At 24.6% G+C, this 23,244-nt stretch overlaps 1 protein-coding gene across 1 annotated transcript; it reads left to right on the top strand.

Moving 5' to 3' along the window:
* The first annotated feature begins 59 nt into the window (after positions 1–59).
* Positions 60–20,212, top strand: LOC129968747 (DDB1- and CUL4-associated factor 13-like). Its single transcript, XM_056082956.1, has 13 exons — positions 60–185; positions 2,715–2,816; positions 3,865–4,064; positions 4,620–4,727; positions 5,929–6,009; positions 7,459–7,614; positions 8,324–8,401; positions 8,700–8,782; positions 11,376–11,443; positions 14,189–14,285; positions 16,679–16,814; positions 17,834–17,997; positions 20,086–20,212. Exons 2-13 carry the CDS (start codon positions 2,747–2,749, stop codon positions 20,171–20,173), a joined length of 1,329 nt encoding a protein of 442 aa, XP_055938931.1. The 5' UTR covers positions 60–185; positions 2,715–2,746; the 3' UTR covers positions 20,174–20,212.
* The last annotated feature ends 3,032 nt before the right edge of the window (positions 20,213–23,244 follow it).

Here is a 23,244-nt window from a genome sequence, read left to right as displayed (position 1 = left end):
AGTAAAATTTAATTGTTCAGAATATCCTCTTAATTCAGACCTTAATAAAAGATAAGTGAAATGAACTGAAGCAACTATGTTTGTTGTTATTCTTCTTAATTTTCACGTGTAGTTTAATCTTTTTTTAAAAGTTAGATGAAAATTTGAGAAATTTGATTTGAAAGAGTATTTAAAAGCTGACTTCGGTAGGATTTTTATATTAATTCTTTTTAATATATTCTACAATAATGTGATTTACCCTATTTAAATTACCTGCCATTCCATAAACATGAAATGATGGATGAAAACTTTTAATTTAATTATTTAAATTGTAGATTTAGATTATTTTTCATTTAAAAAAATCTGTAAGTCAATATGCATTTACTTATTAGGTATTTACTTATTGTTTCATATTGAAAAAAAGAAAGTTGTTGAACTTAAGTATAATTTGCTTCATACAGTACATATTTGTTGTTTTTGATTTACTGCTAATTACGCGACAATTTTATTTATAAACCTAAATTAACTATAGCTGTGTTCCCAATCCTCTCTCAAAAGTAAAAGTTAATAATCTTAAAGCATATGTTAAATATATCAATTATTTTTTATAATCAAATTCCATATTGTTTTATATTTTACTGCAATATTGCAATCTTTCTCAACATGAAAAATGCAAAATACTTTCAAACATTAATGGACGTGAAAGATTTCAAGTATATAATAGAAGCATAAACTCAATCCACTTATTGCCAAATTATCTACTCAATTGCTAAGTAAAAAACTGATATTGAAACTACCCCCCCCCCCCCGAGTAAGCTTAAATGCTTCATTTATTGAATTTATTTCATTCTTAAGCATTTCAATGCATTTATTTTTTTAAAAAAACTTCTTATGTCATGATCTTATCTATATTAATCTTATATTAGACATATTCATATGATGAACCTAATTTGGAAAGCAAATACAACTTTTAATATAAATCATAGTATTTAATATAAATAGTATTTTGGAAAAAGTTTATAATATAATGCACTAAAAAATCAAAATCTAATTTGAAAAAAATTATCAGCTTTTCTCATTTTATCAAATATTGACAAAAAGGCAGAACAAATTACTCTTAGACTTCAATCATGTGATGTACATGCTTAAATTCTCATTTCAATGAAAATATAGTCATGAGTACATTTACAGAGCCAACCAGAAATTGTTTGCCTAAAAAAAAGGAAAATTATTTGTACTTACTATGATTTACTGAGAGTTGATAATTATTTGTACATTTCTTCAAAGCTTTTGTTTGCTATACTTAATACTTGCATGAGAATTACTTGTATATTCATGAGAATTCACACTTATGAGAATTACATATATATTCATAAAAATATAAAGAGTCATTAAATTAAGCTGCCAGTCATTCAATGATTTATGAAGAAACCATCTTTGTTGAAAATAAGAAATTTATGGAAAATTAGATACTATAATTTACTATGCAATTAAATGTATTAATTTTTTCGTTTTTAGCTCTGCCAGTGTTTAACAAGATCCTTAGATATGGATCGCACACCTTATAAATTTATTTAGAACATAATTCTATTCTGATTTTTTTTAGTCCGAAAGACCAAGTTTTTATAAATTAAATAGAGTAAGAATCAAATCCCGATTTTCTTTACAAAATGCAGATGGTGAAATTGTGTTATTTGTCAAGTATTTCAATTATTGAAATAGCTAAATATTATTTTTTTGGTGATAAAATCTAAATCTTAAAAAAAATGAAGACCTGTGGAAATAAAATTAATATATATTGATGTGAAGAATTGAAAATATTTTGCTAGATATGTTTACTGTAACTGTAAAATAGCAATGATTTTGTGGTTGAAAGTTTTCTGAGTGTTTTTGGCTGTCGAGATTTATTGTAAAAGTGTTTTACGATTGAAACGCAAGTGCTCTTATATAAATATTACAAGTATATCTAGCAATAGAAATGTAGAATATATGAAATTTTAGAAATGAACTTGATTACTTGTTTGATACTGATTTGGTATTTTATTTATTTTTAAAATGAGTTTCATTATATAAATTAATTCTGAATTTTCATTTTCAATTCTGGCAAAGGACTTTTTTTTGCCCATTTTAGACAAACCCCTTCAAAAATTAAGTATATAGCATCCTACTGTTCTGAACATTTAATCTATATTCAATTTTTTTATTAAAAGAAAACTTATTATTATTTTTGTATTAATACTCAGTATTCTTTTGTAAAATGTAGCTGTGGAATTATTAAAGAAATTATTTATAAAAATTATTAATTATTACATTAATTAATTCTGAATTGAATTTATCATAAATCAATCTTGAATTTATCATAAAATTGTATATCAAGATCAGTTTCTTTGGTGGACAGAAAAAATAGAAATAGAAAGCAAGTGGTTTTTGAATCTCATGTTTGATGGCGTTCTTTATGGAATTGATGTTATTAAAGAGGAAAATCATGTTTAAAAGCTAATAAATTCATGTATCTTTCACTTATTCTAAAATAAAATCATAAGAAATACATCCCATCTGAATGGCTTAGAAGGCAGATTTATGTTCTTTCTATATTAATCATTTCTGATTGTATAAAGATTTGTGCTTTATAATATTGCACAAGAAAATTTAATTGTTTGGATGTACTTATGTTATAATTTTTCATTAGATTTAATTGTAGTTTGATATATATTTTGTTTCTTAATTTTTTGTAGATATTTTATGTTGCAACAACCATTCCTGTAATATGAAAGTGAAAATTTTGTCAAGAAATCCAGATGACTATCTAAGGGAAACAAAGCATGATATTCATAAAAGTATGTTGTTTCAATTTTTTCACTTATTATATATTCAATTTAAATTAGCTTGGATTATTATTATTTATTTATTTATTACTTAGTGACTGATATGGGGAAATAATTTGAAATGCAATTGGCTGCTTTATCTAACATTATCCGGTACAATCGCAGTTTAACCCCCTGCTTGGCGCAATTTTCAAAAATCGCCAACTCGCGAACAACGGTCTTGTGCTGTGTTGTGCGAAAGTTTCAAAAGCAAGGGAGCAGATGTCCAATCATAGCGCATAATAAAGACGAAAGATAATTTGCCAGTCTGGAAGTTGCCAGTTTTGGCGCATTATCACAGCTTGGCGAAGAAGGGGGTTAAACTCCGGTTCAACCCATTATTCTTGATTCTAATTTATTCTAATCAAGAATTTGAAATTAAAATAAGAGTTAAAATCAAATAAGATAAATTGATTAAGTAATTGTTATATCATTGTTGCTTCATTTAGTTAAGATTAAGGCTGTAATTAAATAAAGCATACTGAAAATTTACAAACATCTGATAGAGTTAAATAATTCTGAATTTCTAATAAAATTTATAAATCTTAGTGTGTAATTTTTAATGAAAAAAATTATGAAATTATTTTTTGGGAAATAGAACTCAACAGTGGAAAAATTCATCATAGGATAAAATGGAATATTGTAACTTATAACACTAAAGAAGATGCTACTTATAAATAAAAAAAACAAAGTGGGTATAGGGAATTAATTTTGTTCAGTGGTGAGCTGAAAGTGTTTTTGTTTTGTAATTGAAATTGAATTTATTCAGTTATTTCAGTATATCAATATCATTGTTATACTGATTTTTATTATCAATTCATATCTTTTGCTACATTGGAAAGAAACTAGGTTAAAATTGTTCATTCTTTAAATTTAACTTTAATGTGTTTTTACAAACAGTTGGTTTTAAGAAATAATAGACAAAACTTAATATGAAATTTCTGAAATTGTGTAATACAAGTATTATTTATTACTAACTCATTTATTCTTGCAATATTCTAATAATGTATTTCTTTTAAAGTTCAAAGAAATTATGATCCTGCTCTTCATCCTTTTGAAGTTGCCAGAGAATACACCAGAGCTCTAAATGCAGTTAAACTGGAGAGGGTATTTGCAAAGCCATTTATATATTCCTTAGATGGTCATAAAGATGGTATCCAGTGCATGATTAAGCATTCTACTTCTTTGTCACTTATGTTATCAGGTTCATATGATGGAGAGGTAAAATATTTTATTCATATGTGTATTTTCCCCTTTAGAAAATTTTGTAAGCTTTTTCAAGAAGTAAATATTTATACGTGTAAATTAGTGATGTTTGAAATTATTTGTTAATACTTATGTAGATTTTTAATTTTATATATTTGCTTTATAATAAAGCTCCACAATCCAACCTGATTTTTTATTTATTGAAAATCTATTCTTCTTGTCCCAAAAATGTTTTAAAGAATTGGTTTTTATACAATAATAAGCACTGTTTAATATTAATTTTACTTTTGTATATTATTTATTGCAGAAAACTATTGCATTTCTATGCATTACGAATTTATGTGCATAGTAAAAGTTACTATGCACATAATGCACTCTATTTATTGATTTAGAATTTTTCTATTTTAATTCACAAATAATAATAAATACTTCTGTAATATTGCCAAAAAATCCCAGCATTTCTGGAGTTATATATTTTAAAAATACATACTTTTTTATTGAAAACATGTTTAGTTTTCATTATACTTATAAATTTTAATGCATATATATAATAAAATTTCTTTTAAATAGGTTCTAATGTGGAACTTAGCTACACGAAAATGTTTGCATTCTGTACAAGCACATGATGGAATAGTACGAGGATTATGTATGCCTGGGAGTGGTGACCGATTATTATCTGTAAGCGTACAATTAGTTTAAAATGTATAAAGGAATGTACTTTTAACTTTGTGGCTTAAAAGAAAAAAAATATGCTACCCAAAAAATATTTAAATTGATCTTTTCAATCAGTTTTATTATTTTTTTTATCTTAATAAATTCAGTTTTCCCTCTATTTGTCATATGAATAAATTATCTAAAACCCTTTGTTTATCTATGGTGAAAAGTATATAAATTGATGCTTCTGAAATGGCCTCTGAGCATCAAAATCTTATAATTCCTTAATTTTATGTGACTTTTTTTTTTTAAAGAAAAACATGAAATTGTTTTTATATTTTTAAATGTCATTTCTAACAAAGATTTGTGTATTGTCTCTCATTAAATATTGTTCACACCATAGGGTATTGAAATATATTTTTTAAGGCTAATGACATACAATGAAGCTATAACAAAAGTAATTATTTTATTAGATATGCATTTAACCATTTAAAATTTGATTTAGGCTTTGATTTTTATTTCTAAAAATACTTATACAATCTTGAGTTTAAATTAAAACTATAAATAAATGAATTTTATAAACTGTGTAAGTGAATGTTCTCACTTTAAAAATATATGAAAATAAAATATGGTAAATTTTATGATGAAATAAATATGATATACTAATAAAATATTTTAGTTTATATGGTTACATTAAATGCTAAAAGGAAATGTGCAGCGGAATATGTATTTCCGCAAATCATATTCTTGAAGATTTGATAAGCAAATGTAGTATAAACATTTCATCAAAAAGGTTGTTTGTAATTTTTTAAAAAATATCTTCTGTCCCCTTCAAATATTTTCTTTTAGTTATAAAATGTGTCTAAGAAATTTATAGAAAGAAAAAAAATTGCATTCATTTGAAATTTATGCTTACACATCCTTTAATATTGAAAATAAAACACCGTTCCATCATTCATGATTGCTACCAGAAGTAATTTACTACAGTCTTTTTTTTTTTTCTAACCAAAAGATTAAGTGCACCTTATTTATTAGATTGGTATATTAGTAATAAAAGTAGATATTTGAATAATTTTTATCTTATTCTAATTACTGAACACTCTTTAAATTTCAATTTTCAAATACTAATACTTTTTGTAGTCTATATATTTCTTGTAATTAACTTAAATTTTACATTTTTTGAGGTGTTTTTCTTTCTTAAATTTATTTACTTGTTTTAAAATAGGTGGGTGATGACAAAATAATCAAGCACTGGAGTTTAGAAGAACCAGCTTTGACTGAACCGATTGATGCCATTATTACTAAAGTATTTCGTTTTAATTTTAAACACTCTTCTTGCTTTTATTTTTATTATGTATTCTTCCTTTATAGATGTAAACTGTTATATAGAGTTTCATTTATGTGATATTTTAAATAATTTCATACATTTTTTTTATAGAATGAATATTATTTTTTGTTTTAAATAAATGTGCATTGCTGTTGATAAATTCCCCCTGCCATGATATATATATTTAAACAATTGTTAGCTTCTTTGATGTATATGTTAAATGCATTTAATTATACATTTTATTGAAATTATGATTAAACATGATTGAAATGATAAAGTCAAAGTATAGTTTTTCATATATCCACTTATATTTTAAAGTATAAGTTTGATTTTCAAATTATTTGTAGATTTTTATGGTTTTAAAAACCCTTCATGAAAGGAAATTCATTATAAGTGATAATCATCAAATTAAATTTTATTTCTACTTGCTTTTAATTCTCAACCAATATCTTGAATTCTTTTTTCACAATTTTCTGGTTTTGATGTGAGAACTATATCTGGCTATAGTTAAACATATTTATTTTAAAGGGTTAGTTCCTAAAATGTTGACTTTGGTGTTCCCCTTTATTTATATGTTTTAATCATTTATTGCTCCTACATCTTTTAATATGCTTTACATGAAAAAGAACAAATCAATTATAAGTAAAACAAATTCTCTACTTTTCTCCACCTACTTGATTTTTCATGTCAGTAAAATGTAGCATTTGTTACATTTTTTTGGGGGGTCAGGGGAGGTTAGTGCCCGTTTTTACTATATTTTGCAACCTACTATGTGCTTAAACAATATCATACTACCATTGGAAAACATAAAAAATATGAAACATTCAAATTATTTTTCTTAACATTTTCCTCATTGTTTTTATTCCTAATATTAATTTCTGTTACAAATGTAATTTAAAAAATCTTCATTCATATTACATATGATTAGCAAAGTTCCATGTTCTTTTTTTCTCCTGATTATTTTTGTTGATAACCTCAATTAAATACTTAAATAATAACTAGCATCACATTTATTATTGTATAAACATTACTGATTATTGAAAGCATTTGCATTGGACATTTTATCTCTAGAATCAGAATGAGTGATATAATTAAACAACTTTTTAATTCATTCCTTGTTAACTTTCCTATTTTTGTTTTTTCATGTCTTAATAAATTATTGATTTAAATTTGATGAGCTTGTAAATTGTTAAATTAAATGGCTTAAAAAATTTAAGAAAATTTGTTGTTTGTATTTAAATATACCTTAAAGAAAATAAAATCAATGGATTCAATCATTCAATAAATAAGAGTTGATTGTATCTTGTTCCTAAATTGTAACTAATGTGTGTATCATTTTTTATATATTGAGAGAACACTATTTAATGGGTTTTTTTTAGTAAAGTTGTGTTTTATTTGCTGCAGCTTTATTTGTTTATACTTTTTTAGACTGTGCTTACTGGCATCAGTCATCATAGAAAAAAATCCATGTATGCCACTTGTGGTGAAAGAGTAGATATTTGGGAAGAAACCAGATCAGAACCATTGCGTTCTCTCTCTTGGGGAGTAGACACCATAAAATCTATAAAGTTTAATCCTATTGAAGTATGTGTAATTATTTTAGTTGTTTGTTATTGTCTATCTAACATATTGACTATGTTCTTTTTTTAATTATTTCAAACTAATTACTCTTTATGAAATGAGGAGTAGACACCACTGACTGATTAGTGGATTAGGCAGATTTTTAATTTATATTACTGAATTAATTGTTAGAATTTTACTAAAGGCTACTACTTTGTTACTAATTACTTATATATCAATCATGTGTTAAAGATTAATTGCCTGTAAAAATAATTAACGAAATATCATATTTTTAATAACTATAAACATTCATAACAAAAGTTGCCACATTAACCAAATTCAATATGATATGCATTTAAGCTTACAAGTAACCAGTAGTATGAAGTTAGTACATTATGCCATATATTAACAATTATTCAAATATTAATTTTAATTGCAGACAAATAATCTTCTGATAATTCATAATATACTGTTTTTGTTAAATTCTGTTTATACAGAATCTATTCTGTATCCTGTCTTACTGGTAATAAATTTGAAATTTTAAGATAATTTTTTTGTTGGTTCTATTTTCCTTTTTAGATTAATATATTATTACTTTTATTATTATTTTTTAAATTTTATTGATTAAAATATGCTTTATAGAAAAGAAAAAGAAAAAAAAACTTCTGTCTGAAAGTTGAATTTGTTTATTCATTTTGACTTGTTAAATATCGTATCTAATTAATTTTTTAAGGTAAATATTCTTGGAAGTACATGTAGTGATCGCAGTATCATTTTATATGATGTTAGAGAAGCTGAACCATTAAGAAGGGTAAGTTTTTATTTTTTCCATTTATATTATTCTTGGTATCACTTGTTTTAAACTTATTATGGCAAATTTTTATATTCTTTATTTTTTGTAATTTTTGTTTAGTATGTGGTTTTATTTAATTAATTTATCTGAAATTTTGGACTGTATTGTAATATGTAATATTTATATTGGGTTAAAAATTAAGAAAACTGAAAATCGTTTAATGTATTTGTTAAGGTTTAAGTTGTTAAAAAGAAAAGGGGGAAAAAAGTTTTTTCATTTGCATATAATGTATTTAATTTTTCAATATATATTTTAGGTGAAAATGAGTTTATGTACAAATGCAATATCTTGGAATCCAATGGAAGCATTTATATTTGTGGCAGCCTCAGAAGATTACAAGTAAATGTTTTCTTAAAATATTGTATGTGACATATGATGAAAATTACCTGGCAGATGAATCATATATATATGCATATTAATTTCCTTTTTCTTTTTACATTAAACCACATTGATGTATTCCAAAATGTTCTCTTTACTTCCTGATCCAAAGCTAATTTTTTATTTAATTATTTCTAATATGCACTTTAAAAAGTTATATCCATCTCATTTCTCAATTTCCATACAGAAGGACAAAAATCCCTAATGCCACACCTTCCTTCTAAAGATACCTAAGATTCCGTTTCCTAAATTGACATGTGTTAAAGAAATCCCTAAAAGAATCTTTTAGTAAAAGCTCTAAATAAAAAATTTCTCACACTTTTCTTCTTGTGTTGTGATGTAAACAGATACATTTCATTTCTTCTTCCCATTTACAAATCATGCCTTCCCATGGAAAAATAAATTGAATTTATATATTAACATCGTATGATACGCATATCTTAAAAGCTATATAAATTGCTGACTGAGGCAGTAAATAAAACCCAAAGTTTTTTTAAGCTAAATATGAAATTTAAATTTAAAATATGTTTTCAACACATTTTAATGTATCTACAACAGTTTTTTTTAATCAAAAGGCTCTTTATTTCCTTGTATCTTTTATATTTGCCGCCTTATTATTGACATAGAAACTTTGAAAAAGAATACTTGTATGAATATGAGTATTACCAATCTCCAGAAAACAATTTAAACTGTAGGTGTTTGTTAAACCTATAGACAGCAAAGATTAATAGAATCTGGAGAAAGTATTTTCTTTTTCATTTCTTCCCCGTCATATGAGGCTATGCATTCCAATGTTTTGCATCAGGCTTTACTCTCCATGGATAATGGTTCTGAGTATTTATATTCCTTTCGCTCCTGATTATAAACCATTATATTTGTTTATTATTTTATTACTCATTGCTCAAGTAATGCATAATTTTTTTTAAAAAAATTCTACTTTTCTATTTTGTACAAAACAAATATATTTCAAAATAAACTTTATATAATTATTAAAAATATTATAAATAAAACTACTATTGTTATTTTTGTTGCATCTATTTAAACTATTGTTTTGATGCTTAACATTTTAAATAATTTTTCTGTTATAAATTTTCATTGTCAATTTAAAACTGCTTAGTATAAAGGAATTATTTTAATTAGTCTGATTTATTTTGTTACAAACAGAATGTTGCCAAGTTTTGCTTGTAGCATATGTGATGCAATCTTCATAATAATTATGTGTTTAATAATTAATTTTGTAGCAAGACAATTATTTCTTTCAAATGATAATAAACATTAAAAAATACTTGTAATCATGTATACTTTTCTAAACAATTATTTAAAAATTAAATAATATTTTAAAATTATTTGTAGAATTGATTATTTTATGATTAATTTGTTCACTCTCTATTTTAAGCTATGCATAAACTTTTTGAGCTGTTTCACCATACTGAACTATTTGAAAATACAATTTGATTGTAAAGCATATTCTGATATTGTACAATTAATTAGAACATTTAAAAAGGATAAGCAGTTTATTAGGAAATATATAAATTTTTTGAAAGTTTTTATTTTAATCTTTATCAGCATAATGTAGCTGTTCATAAAAGGCTTGAACAATTTCATAATCATTTACAGTAAGCTTGTTTTTTTTTTTTTTTTTTTTTTTTCTTTTTTTGCAAATGAAACCATCAAGTGTTTGTTTATTTCTCTGAATAGAGTATGTATATGAGAATTATTTTCAGTGTAACTATGTGAATAATCAACCAATGTATGTCTACTAGAATATAAAAAATGGCAATTACTTACAATGAATATATCGCAAATGAACTATGCAAAATTTTCATTATGTCTAAATGATAGAAAAAAAAATGTGCATATAAAAATGAGTGACATAAATATAAAATTCTTTAAATTAATCTTTTGTTATTCCACTTTAAAATTCCTGGCCCTAATGCATTTTTTAATATGCTGATCTTCCCTGTACGTTCTGTGACTTTGGTATAAATTTTGTTTTCAAATTCATCCCCTTCATTTTCAAAATCTGCATGTGAAATTTGGTTTCATTCTATTAATTAGTTTAAATGATGATATCTCCAAATGGATTTTTTTATTTTATTTTTTACCATTCAGTATTTTCATTTGTTTATTAATTTTTATATTTCTTTAAAAATTGCTTTTTTATTTAAATAAAATCTTAAGAATTTGTCATTTTCCTCTTTGTTTTAAAGTTAATTTGGTAGCATATCATTATATGATATGAAAACTGATTTTGATATTTACACATTTTGGTATTTATGTTAACTCTACTTTCTGTGATATTTATCTAATATCTTGATTCCTATAATCATTTTTTTTTTTTTTTTTTTTTCATTATCACTCTTTTTTGCTACAAGGTTTTTCTCAACAGACTAGATAGATCCACTTTTTGTAACTCTTAACATTATCAATATTAATTAATATGCTTAGGATATTTATAAAATTGAATTTATTATGAATAATACTGTACAAATGCCAGTTGTTCAAAAACTTTTTTTTTTTTGTCGTATATTGTAACATTTTATCTTTGTTCCAGTTTGTATTCATTTGATATGAGAAAATTGAATGTTCCAATACAAATTCATAAAGATCATACGTCAGCTGGTAAGAACTGCCATTTTTTTTTTTTTTTTAATTTCAATTCTATATTAGTAGATTGTTTTTCAGTAGTGAAAAAAGGTGCATATTTATTTATTTATCCAAAATTATTACTTATAGAATATCTAATTAAAACTAACAGGATTTTTCACTTAACAAATATTTTATTGATACTAATTTATATTTAAAATAACTGAGAATTCATTTTTTTTTTTTTTATTAATTTCAGGTATCCTTTTAATACATATTTGAATTCTAGATATTCTAATTACATTATTTTCTCTCGATATCATAAATATTTCAAAACAGTTTATACCAGAAAACAGTAGTTCTCACCAAATGAAACCCTGTGTTATAAAAGAGGAAATGGAAAGAGAAGGGAATAATCTAAAACAGCTACAAAGTAAAAGGAATTTTAAAATAAAAATTGCTAAATATTGAATGCATCTTAGACATTTCAATATTATTGAAAGCTGCTGAAGACAAATTCAGTGCTGTTTCAGAGGACTTCTGAGCTATAAAGCAATTATTATAACCTCTGAAATAATGCAAATAATTATAATTTTTAAAGTTTTGATTATCATTAATAAGAATTAGTTAAAATTTACTGATAACAAGTCATTTGTTGTGTATCTAGATTCAGTATTCAAAATACAATCTTTCTTCTTAATTTTTGCATTTCCATTCTTAACTTTTTTCTGTTGCAATGTTTTTCAGTTGCAGTGTTTTTTTTTTTTTTTTTTTTTTTTTTTTTTGTTATAAATTACGATCTGATTAAGTGATAATTAATGTAAATGTTTTCCTGTAATTTATGTTTTGTGCTGTTATTCTTCTGGTTCCTTAAAAAGTGCCCAAATAGGGTGATTTTGTTTTGCTAATGTAAAAGCTGTTATCAACATTTGTGCTTTATGGCTCATCTGATCATCTTATTTCTTTATCTATCTGAATCTTATATATTGACCTGAAAGTAAAAAATCTGTTTCAAAATAATCAGGTTATTTGTAGTCTGGAAATTAATACATGAATATAAAAAGGGAATGTTTATTTTGAAAAATAACTTTTCATAATCTCATTTTGAAATGTCAGTCATAGAAATTTGTTGAAATTTCTCATTTTGAAAGAATTTTTAAAAAATTTACATAGAATAAGTATGATATGAAAAATTAATATGTAATTTATTCTGTTTATTTCAATATAGAATTTGTTTTATTAAGATTAAGCTTTTATTCTTTGTATTAAATTTTTAAATTTTTGCATTAATTTTGTAAAAAGTTTTCTTAAATTTATTTCAATGTTGTATTGTAATTTTCTGTATTGCTTTCAAGCTGCATTATTGTATAAATATTGATACTATTTTGGCTAATAATTAACTGTTCTTGATTCTGTTTGTCTATAATAATTAATGGCTGTATTCTGTTCCATCCATTTTATTAATGATTGTGCATGTTTTTGTTCTTATCTCTAAGTGCATGTCTTTGCTCTTTTGCTCTAAGCATTTTCTTGCTTAAAATCCTCTTCACAGTGGGACAAAACATTTTGAGAAAATTTGTTTTGCTTGGGAGAAGAGGTACAAAAAATCAGAACACTTAAATGCATCCTGCGTCTTTGAGAATGGTTGTTGGTGCATTATAAAGTGAAACATGAAACAATTATTTAACTGATAAGTTACATGAAATATAAACTTTGTTAATGTTATATTTTTCTGCAGTTTTTTTATTTGAAAATACTTTTATCCTATTGTCATATAAAAGTTGATTGTATTCTTTAGATTAAATAAAGTTTTTGTTTTTTTTAAATTGTCAACAAATTTTATATGAAATAAATTATGTAGGCCCGGTTGCTTTACATAATTTTCCAATTTTTAGAAATTCATTGGGATTTGTTGAATTTCAAATTGTCTGAAATATTATTTGAGTTGGAGATATAGTTAAAAAATAACTATGAAACTATGAACTTCTGTGAATGACTACCTGTCTATTTTCTTTTTGAATGAGAGGAACGAAAATTTTGTCAATAAAAATTATAATATTGATATATATTTCTCCATATATGAATACAATGTGGGTTATAGCATTTTTTGTTTTGTTTTGTTTAAAAATCATCCATGCATATGAAGGGGGGGGGGAACCTTATTTAAAAAAAAAAAACAAGTTGAGCAAATCTAAATTTAATTTGAGTGCCAATAAATCAGCCAATTTAAACATTTAAAAAATCTGTCTCCATTGTTAAATACCAGAATAAATTGGAATCTCATATCTGATAATAATGCAAACCAAAAGGGTCGAGATTTTTTTTAGCTCACCCAGTATTACAGATGACGATGGACAATTGTATATATATTAATATTACACTCACACATATATATATATCCAGTTATTAATCTTTTTTAAATTAACATTATCTATTTTTATCTATTATATTGGTCTTAAAATGAAACTGTTATGATAAATGTTTCTTGGATAAGTTCTATTTTCAAATTTATTATGCACTATAAATTGTAAAAATTTATTCAGTATTATCTTTTAACTATTAGGCATGAATTGTACGATAGACATTTGTCAGCATAATTTATCTATTTTGCTAAACAATACCTTATAATTTTATTAAAGTCATTATAGTTTAATAAAAAAATATATCATTCATTTAGATATGTGTTTCTTAGATTATCTGACTTTCTTGATGATTGCTGTAATGAAAATAAATTTGCACACATAAAAAGAATATTACATATTTCTCTGCTTTTTTTTATAGTTTTAGATGTTGATTATTCTCCTACTGGTCGAGAGTTCGTCTCAGGAAGCTATGACAAAACAGTTAGAATATTTCCTCTCAATTCTGGCAGAAGCAGGTAATTTGTTAGCTGTTTATTAATGCCTGTTTGGGTGTCCAGCTGATTGATTGGGAATGTTTTAGTGTTTAAATCCAATTAAATTTCTTTTGGTTTATTTGGTATTTATGGTTTCCTCAATAACAAGTTGTGATTTTGCAACACACTTTGAACTATAAGTTTTATCTTACTAAACAGATAGATTATAATAAATTCACTTAGTGCTTTTACCTTAAGCATTTAGAAGTAGTCGGCAAAAAAGTAATCTTATATTTGTAAATTAATAGTGAAAATATTTTATTTAAATTTATTATTTGCATTTCTATATCTAAAATATGTAATTTTATAATTTTTGAATTAAAAAAAAATAATAATAACTAAAGTTCTTAAATTTTCTTCCCCTTCAATAAGAGTGGGAACCCCAAACAAAGCATTTTTAAGCTTCATATTGTGATAAATATTTAAGTTGTGATATTTTAGTAATTGTATGCCTGTTATTTTATTGTGGAACTCCCTAATGGAGTTAAATCAAATGATATTACACTTTCATGCAAGTGAAACCTACCCACATTATCAGTTAGTTAGCTAGTTACACTTTGTTTAGTGCAGTGATCTTACTTTCACAATTTTTCACATAGAATGTGCTATTAACATTAAAATGAAACAGTGCATTTCTTTTTTAGGATGGTTAGGTGCATTGAAAGATTCTTATGAGAAAATCATTGGATAACCATTATAATCTTTCAATTTATCAGAAATACAACCTGTTATTTTAAAAAACTTTGTTAATAAATTCCACAAAAATTTTGATGAAATAAAAGTCAAAAATGATCAAGATAGTGCTAAAATGTATGAAAAAAATTAACGGAATATTTGCCTTTTTGCTATTTGTTATTTGAGAAAATTTAGTTTTATCAAGAAAGTTTTCATATTAGTTAACGTTTAATCACTTCTATTTAAAATTAAAGATCAAATTTTAAGTGAGATGACTGATAATTATGAATTTGCATTGCTCAATAAACAGGGCATTTTTAAGGCTTGTAGCAATTACATAATTCTTCTACCTTCTCTTTTGATACAACAGATGGTGTTACCTTATTATGATCAAGGTCTATATCCCATGATCCTTCTTGGGAGTCATTATTAGATTGTATTCTTAGTGTGTGTCATATATTTTTGTGTTTGTGTTTTGTTTTATGGAATGTGGAAAATAATTAAATAAATGTTTCTGAAATTCGTCTGTTAGTTTCATCTACCTCACAGTGAAGTTATGAAAAGTCATGTCTCTCTACAGGATATTAAAATAATATGAATTATCTTTCTATCAATCTATGAATTATCTTTTATCTTTCTAATTTGAAGTTTATACTGAAGCCATTAACAGCAATCTACATAAAATATTTAATTGAAAATTTATACCAATTATTAATTCTGCAAACAAGCTGATCATCAAAGGTTTGTTGGTTGTTAAAGATTTCTAGAAATATACACCATAATATAAATTTCATTGAAACAATCAAAAGTAGTATTGCAAATGAGGTATACAAATATTTTCAAACATTTGTTAATATTGGGAAGAAAATTGAATGAAGATGAAACTGGTATCTTTGAAAGAAAAATAATACTACACAGTATTTTTGAATTGACGTTATAAATCCAAATCATTTTAATTTTTTTAAATTCTTTATTTGATAGAAAAACTGTTAAAAAGAATAAATTAAATTGCAAGTTTATTTAACTAAAAATCAATATAGGTGATCCGAATATGTTGTGCCCTTTTATATTCATTCAGTAAATTTCTTTTAATATCTAATTAAATAAATAATAAATTCTACTTTATATAAGCAATTGATAATTATTTCATGTCTTTCTTTCTTTTATATACCTTTTGTGAACAAGCCATGATTTTTTTAATATCTAATATATTTGATAATTATTAATGTATTAATTATTAAATAAATAATTATTGAATTCCATTTAAGATCTCCATTAAAAAAATCTTTTGTTTTTTAATACAGATAGAATTACAAATATCCCATATGTGAATGCCATTAATTATGTAGTTAAAATTATACACTGACCTTTATGAGTACATGATGAGAATTTTAAAAGACAAAAATTCATCATAATTTGTGAATATAAATTGTCTTAAGTGAAATGTATTTTATTATTATTATGATGGTAAAAAATTAACTTATTATGTCTTTATGTGATAGTAAAAAGAACATTTGTATTAAAGTAAAGCTGTTCTTTTCTCTCTCTCTCTCTTCTTTTTATTTTAATAAGACACTCTTTATTAAGTTTTTTACATCCTAAAAATCTGACCAAATATCTATATTAATTTATATATATTTTCCATCAAAAGTTTTTAAATAACACATACATTTTTTCATTGATCATTTTCTTTCCCACAGAGATGTTTATCATACAAAACGTATGCAAAGACTTACTTCTGTTCTGTGGTCATTGGATAATAGATACATATTAACAGGATCGGATGAAATGAATATTCGAATGTGGAAATCCAAAGCATCTGAAAAACTTGGTGCTGTAAGTACAATTGTTGAAATACTCTAGCAGTCAAATTTATTCAGTTTCATATCATTCATTTTCTTTGTATTTACTTGTAGAATATATATTTAAATTATGATTACAAAATTTTTTTTATCTGGTGAGTTTAAGCATTCTTTTATTATGTTTATTGAATTAAAATATAAAGCATATTTCATTTAAACTTAACCTAGCTATTAAAGAACATTTTCAGAAAAATTATAATTATAATTTTATCTAATGCATAAATATTTTGTTAAAATTAATAGTACATCTCTGATATGAAGTATTTTCTGTATAGGAATTTTGCACGTGTAATGTATCTCAAGGTAATGGATAAATATTAAGAGTACTGAGCTATAATAATGTGATGTAATTATTTATTTGCATTTGATAAATAGAATTTTTAATTGCATATTTCAAGTGCAAGATCATTATATATAGAAATTAGATACTGAATATCTCATTACTTGAGTGCTTTCTAGACTTTCATCGGATCAATTTCTTTTAGAATCAATTTAATTCCAATCATTAGTTCTGCAAACATTTGGAACAATCCCAAAATGTCTGTGCAAATACTCAGTAAATTTACTCTGTAGTGCAGTATATTTGTACTCAGTCAGTAAATTTACTGTATATTTGCAATCAGTAAAAATACTCACCAAATTTACAGTCTATTTATACTCAGTCTGTACAAATATTCAGTGCATCTATCTTTTGATTGCCATGTGACATTCCACATGCAGACTGAGTTTGGGACAGCAATTAATATGTTTTTATGTTTTTCCTGTCTGCAAAAAAGAGGGGGGGGCTATATATATATATATATACACACAATTAAAATTAACTATCTATATGTCACTTTAAACTAGATAAACTTTCATTCGGTTTGATTCTGAAATGTTCTTTATTCCCTCACCATTCCATGTCTTATCTTTCTGTTGTTATTGTTTTATGTATATGTTTGCATTATTATCATTGTTATTTTTGAGGCAGTTATGAATTTACTTTTTTTACAGATGGCTTATAGAGAACGTATGGCTCTTAATCATGCCGAGAAACTTAAAGAAAAGTTTGCTCGACATCCTCAAATTCAGCGTATTGCAAGACACAGGCATGTACCTAAGCATGTATACAATGCTGCAAAGGAGCATCGTATCATATTGGAGTCTCAGAAGAAGAAGTATGTATTAATGGAATGCTCATTTTTTTAAAAATCTTATTAATTGAAATAAGTTCCCTAATTAGTCTTTTTATAAATATGCTTTTGATAACTCAAAATGTAAGAAATGTTCAAAATATAAAACTTACTATCTCTTCATAAAAATCCATATTCCCATTTCAAGTAGTTATATAGAATTGTAATAGCTGTTGAAATGTAGAAATAATTTTGATATCCCTCCAAATAAACAAACATTCTAAAATAGGAATAAAGTATTCTTTAACCAATGTATTAATTAAAATTAATAAATCTCATGATTTTAGATGTTCTGCATTTTTTATAATTTAATAATTTTAAATGTTCTTCTGCATTTTCTGTTGTCTTTTTAATTAAATAAATAAGGTTATTTATCTGGTGAAAATTTATTTTATTTAGAAATGTTTACAGGTGTAGTTGTAATCATGATTTTTTTTTCTGTCCTTTTATTTTCTTTCTAAAATATGTAATTTCGAAAGAAGTAGATTTATAAAAATGAGTAAAATATAGACATTATCTTCCTTAACTTTTGTCTTATAGCAAAAAATATCTTTCAAAAATTAATTAAAAGAATAATATGATAAAATCTAGAATATCCTTGAGCATACATAACCTTGAAATAATAAAAATTCTATATATTGTAAAATTTTTATTCTCAATAAGCAAAAATGTGGACTAGATAATCCCTCTTCAAAACTTACATACGATGCAAGAATTTTAGGAATAATTTAACAATGTTTCAAAATCCGATATGTAACTTTTGAGTCTTTCTTACCCTATTAAAAGTTTTACAAATGCATATTTCAGATTCAGTTTTAATGCTTCAATGGAAAAGTGAAAAGCCATTGTATATATAAAATGTTACGTTTATTTTACTAAACTTGTAATTACCAACAAAGAAAAATGTAAATGTAGCAATTCTCTGAATATAATTTGCCAAACCGTGCCAAAAGGAAGCTAAGTTTTTTTAGAATTTTTAAGAAACTGAAAAAGTAAGCAATTCAATGAAATGCTGCTTCAAAATGTAGATAAATTTTTAATAGCTTTTTTTAGTTCATATTTTGTTTTACTAATTAAATTATTTGAAAATTTGTTTGATTTGCATATATGTGTATCACATTTATATCTTATATCAAGCTTTTCCTCCTGGTAAATTTCTGGATTTTAGAAATAGGGTCACAATAATCCTTATCTTTGTTTAGATCATGAATATTATTACCAAAAGAATGATAAAACCCCTGCAGTCACAATACATTCCACATTAAAAATAATTTCCTTTTGGAATAATAAAAATGTTTCCCATACCAAATTTTTATTATGTAGAATTTTATAAATTTTCTGCTTTAACTGCTAGGTTTCTAAATTTAATACGGATAAAAAGAATGAAAATTTATTAGCTAGGAAGACAAAGCATAATGGAATAAGCAAAACAGAAAAAAAAGTTTATACTAACAAAGATGAATTGCTTATTTCAAATACAATATTAAATTCTGGTTTCATACAAATATAAAACACTTCAGAATTACTGCCAAAATCTTTACAGATGGACAAGTCTTTTGCAGTAGGGGGGGGGGGAATTTAAGGAGATTTAAAATTCTAACCCAAAATATTTTTGTGTTATAGGTATTTTTGACAAAATTAATCTGACTTTAATTTTTAAAATTTACTCTTAATAATACAGAAGCAGCAAAATGTTATTTGATGCGTCCATATAATTAAGAATAAATTATATAGAGTACATTATTTATTTATTTGCAATTAGGTAACTAAAACATAAAAGCTTTAAAAAAATTACTGAAAAATTATATGTTTAAAAAATAGATACCACGAACAAAATTTTCTTCTATCTTTTATTCCCATTGTTTTTAAATAGATACCACAAAAAAAGCTTTCTTCTTTCTTTTATTCCCCTTGTTTTTAAAATAGTGTAAAAATAATTTTTTATGCATCCTCAAAATGGTTTTTATACACACTCCGAGTTAATGTATATTTTTTTTTTCATTGTGACACAGTTTACAGATAGCATGTTGGCATTTAAACAGTATCATGTTAAAATATTCTCTTCTATTGCAGGGAGGCTAATCGCCGTGCACACAGCAAACCTGGAACTGTTCCATTTGTCAGTGAGCGTGTTAAACATATTGTTCAAGAAGAAGAATGATTGTATAAATGTATATAATAAAATATTGTTTTTATAAAAGATTTTTTATACTTAAGATACTTATAATTTTGTAGGTGAGAATTCTCCAATTGAATGGAAAAGAATATCCATTTCTATTTTATTCACTGATTAAGCAGTAATTTTGTTATTGTATGTTCAAGCAATAATTTTGCTATTTGTAGACTTTTTTTATTTATTTATTTAAAGCATAAATAGAATCTGTTAATGCTTCTAAATTTTTCCTAGTGTGTTTCATCCATTTCCATTCAAATTTTTTCAAGTGTGTACATTTATGATTGCAATGTACTTGACTTTTTTTAAACTATGAGTATGATCATTAATTGCACTTGTAGTATCTAAAACAACTATTCTAATAGCATTCAATTAAGAGATTTCATTATTCAAAGGAAACACAGCAAAAAATAGTGTTAGATTCTTCACCATCTAGAGACAGCATAGTAAAGGGGGGGGATTAAAAGTACAAATTCCTACCACTACACATGCATAGTAAAACTTTTTTCTGGACAGACTGTAAAGAAAAGATAAAATTTTTAGAAATAGCAAAACTGTCATCACCTTCCTTTATAAATTGCAGAAGCATGTATTTTGTTTTTCTGTTGGAAAAACTTTTTCATGGGCCTGTAGTCTAAATCTAAATACAAAAATTAAAATTATTATTTATCAAAAATATTTTAACAATTGAAACTGATTTTTTTTTTTTTTTTTTCCCCTCTCACAAATATATATGAAAGTAGCATTTATATATTTGTATTTATGATAACATGAATTATTCAGTCACAGCTGAATAAAGAATACTAAATGAAAGCATTTAATAAAATTTTATTAAACTTTAGTATATTATATGCTGCAATCAAGTGGGCAATATGTCAAGAGGCTATTTTTTAAATTTATATTAGATATAAAACATATAACTTTGATGTCATTTAGTTTTAACAGTTTGTAGCTTATTTCGATAATGCTGGCTTTCCATGCTTAAAAAGCTTTTCTTTTTGGGCCACAATACCAGACATCTCTATAGAAAACATTGAAGTGTCACTTGGTATAAAGCAAAGTGGCTGCAAAGATGAAAACACCCATCGTGCATATGTACGGTCGTAGCATACAATTCTGTTAAGAAATTAGTAATTTTCTACTTTAAACATGTTTAATTAATATTAACTTGATTTTTTTTATTATTATTATTAAATAATAATTAAAGTTCATGAGAAACAGCAAATCCCGTTATTCCAAAAGATGTTGCTGCAAAATATAAGAGAAGCTGCATTAAATGAGCCGCCACTAGTACTTTTAGGTATGAAAATTCATTCCTCACTTTTGTACAGAAAAATTCTTTGTATTCAAGATTAACCATAAATTCTTGTGATATCAACTGATAATTCTTAACATGAAAAAAAGAAATTCAATTATCTTATTTTCATTATTTGTCTTGATTAAAAATTCCATATAGATTTTACTTTGGTCTTGAAGTTTTAAGACTGAATTTCAAAATGTATATTAGAAACTATTTTTAATCTACTTTGTAAATAATGATAAATTTACAAAATACACTGTTGTAGGGATAGGGTGGTTTTTCTCCAATATTCTATAAGAAAGAAAATCTATTTATATAAATTATTCTCCACTTTAAAATAAAAATGTTTATTCTGAAATCAATTGTTTCTTCAAATTGCCTGTGAAAACTGAAAATTGCATTTATATTTAAATTAGCTATCTTTGGCAACTAATGCTGGAAATAATGCTGATTTCATTTTAATGAACTCTCATGCATAACTCAATATTCATGTTCCCTGTTCAACTTGAAATTCTCATAGATTTGAAAAATGTTATTTCAGTTTTTTTTGTTCGCTATGTACATATGGTTTTACAAATGTATGAAAATTGGAAATCGCATGTAACATCCAATCCATGTTGCCTGAAACAATGTATTATTTCTCATGTAAAATCTGCAATTGATTCCACTACTAAATTAGTATACATTTAAAATTATTTTGTATGTCCAATACCATTATGGCTGGATTGATTGTAAAATATACAAGTAGCATATATTATCATTAGCAATATAAGAGAAGCTTTTATTCGGAATCAGTTTATCCTGATAAACATTTATAATATCACTTGAAGCAGAAGTAGGGGAAGATTTTTTTACATTGAAATATATGTATTTCCTTATGTTGTTAAAAACTTTTAAGAGTGCTTTAGCAAACACAGATATTTTCCCAATTTAAAGTATATCACAATTTTAAAAAAAATTTTTGAAGAAATTATTGATAACAAATAATATACAATCTAAAGTACATTTCTTTAACTATTTCATTATCAGTGAACATATAATATTTCTGTCATTGAATGTATTAAAGGACAAATGTGACTCAACAAGTTTTAACACCCATAAAAGTTCAGTTTTAAAGTATTGTTCTTGAGCTAAAAATTTGGAAATCAGCTTAATTTCTGGACATCAAATTTTACGTTCTCAGACTTGACATATCATTTTCTCCTGTATTCTTTTTAAATACAAAAATAACTTTAAATGATTTAAACCATAATCCCTTTTCAAGAGCGGTTTGAAAATGTGCCTCAATTTTCAAAAATAAACATTTCAATTTTAATCTCATCCTATGCCAACTGTCAATAATAAATTAACCACAAAACAGCCCACAAATGATATAAAGCATGTTCGAAATACATTTTGTTTTTAAGTTCTTCAAGAATAACCTTTTCAATATGAATAAGAAAAGTTTTTAAAATTATAGATAATTTAATCTATATTTGATATATACTGCTATAAACGATTCTTCATTTTTAAATTTTTTTAATAGTTTAAGATTGTCCCTTTTTAGGAATGTTTAGATTTTTTTTAAGAAAAAAAAATTGAATATTATATATTACATATTTTTTAAGTTGATTAAACATTTGAAACCAGTATATAAAACATTTTTGGAAACAAAAATGTCAGGCACTAATGGGTTGAAGAACAACTGACAGTTTCAAATTAATATACCTTATCAATAAGGACATATATTTACTTTTAGAAACAAGCAAATAGTTGACTT

The sequence above is a fragment of the Argiope bruennichi genome, chromosome 5 (assembly GCF_947563725.1).
Source record: "Argiope bruennichi chromosome 5, qqArgBrue1.1, whole genome shotgun sequence".
NCBI lineage: Eukaryota > Metazoa > Arthropoda > Arachnida > Araneae > Araneidae > Argiope > Argiope bruennichi.
Note: the sequence above shows the minus strand (reverse complement) of the source record. Positions and strands in the feature narration are given on the sequence as shown.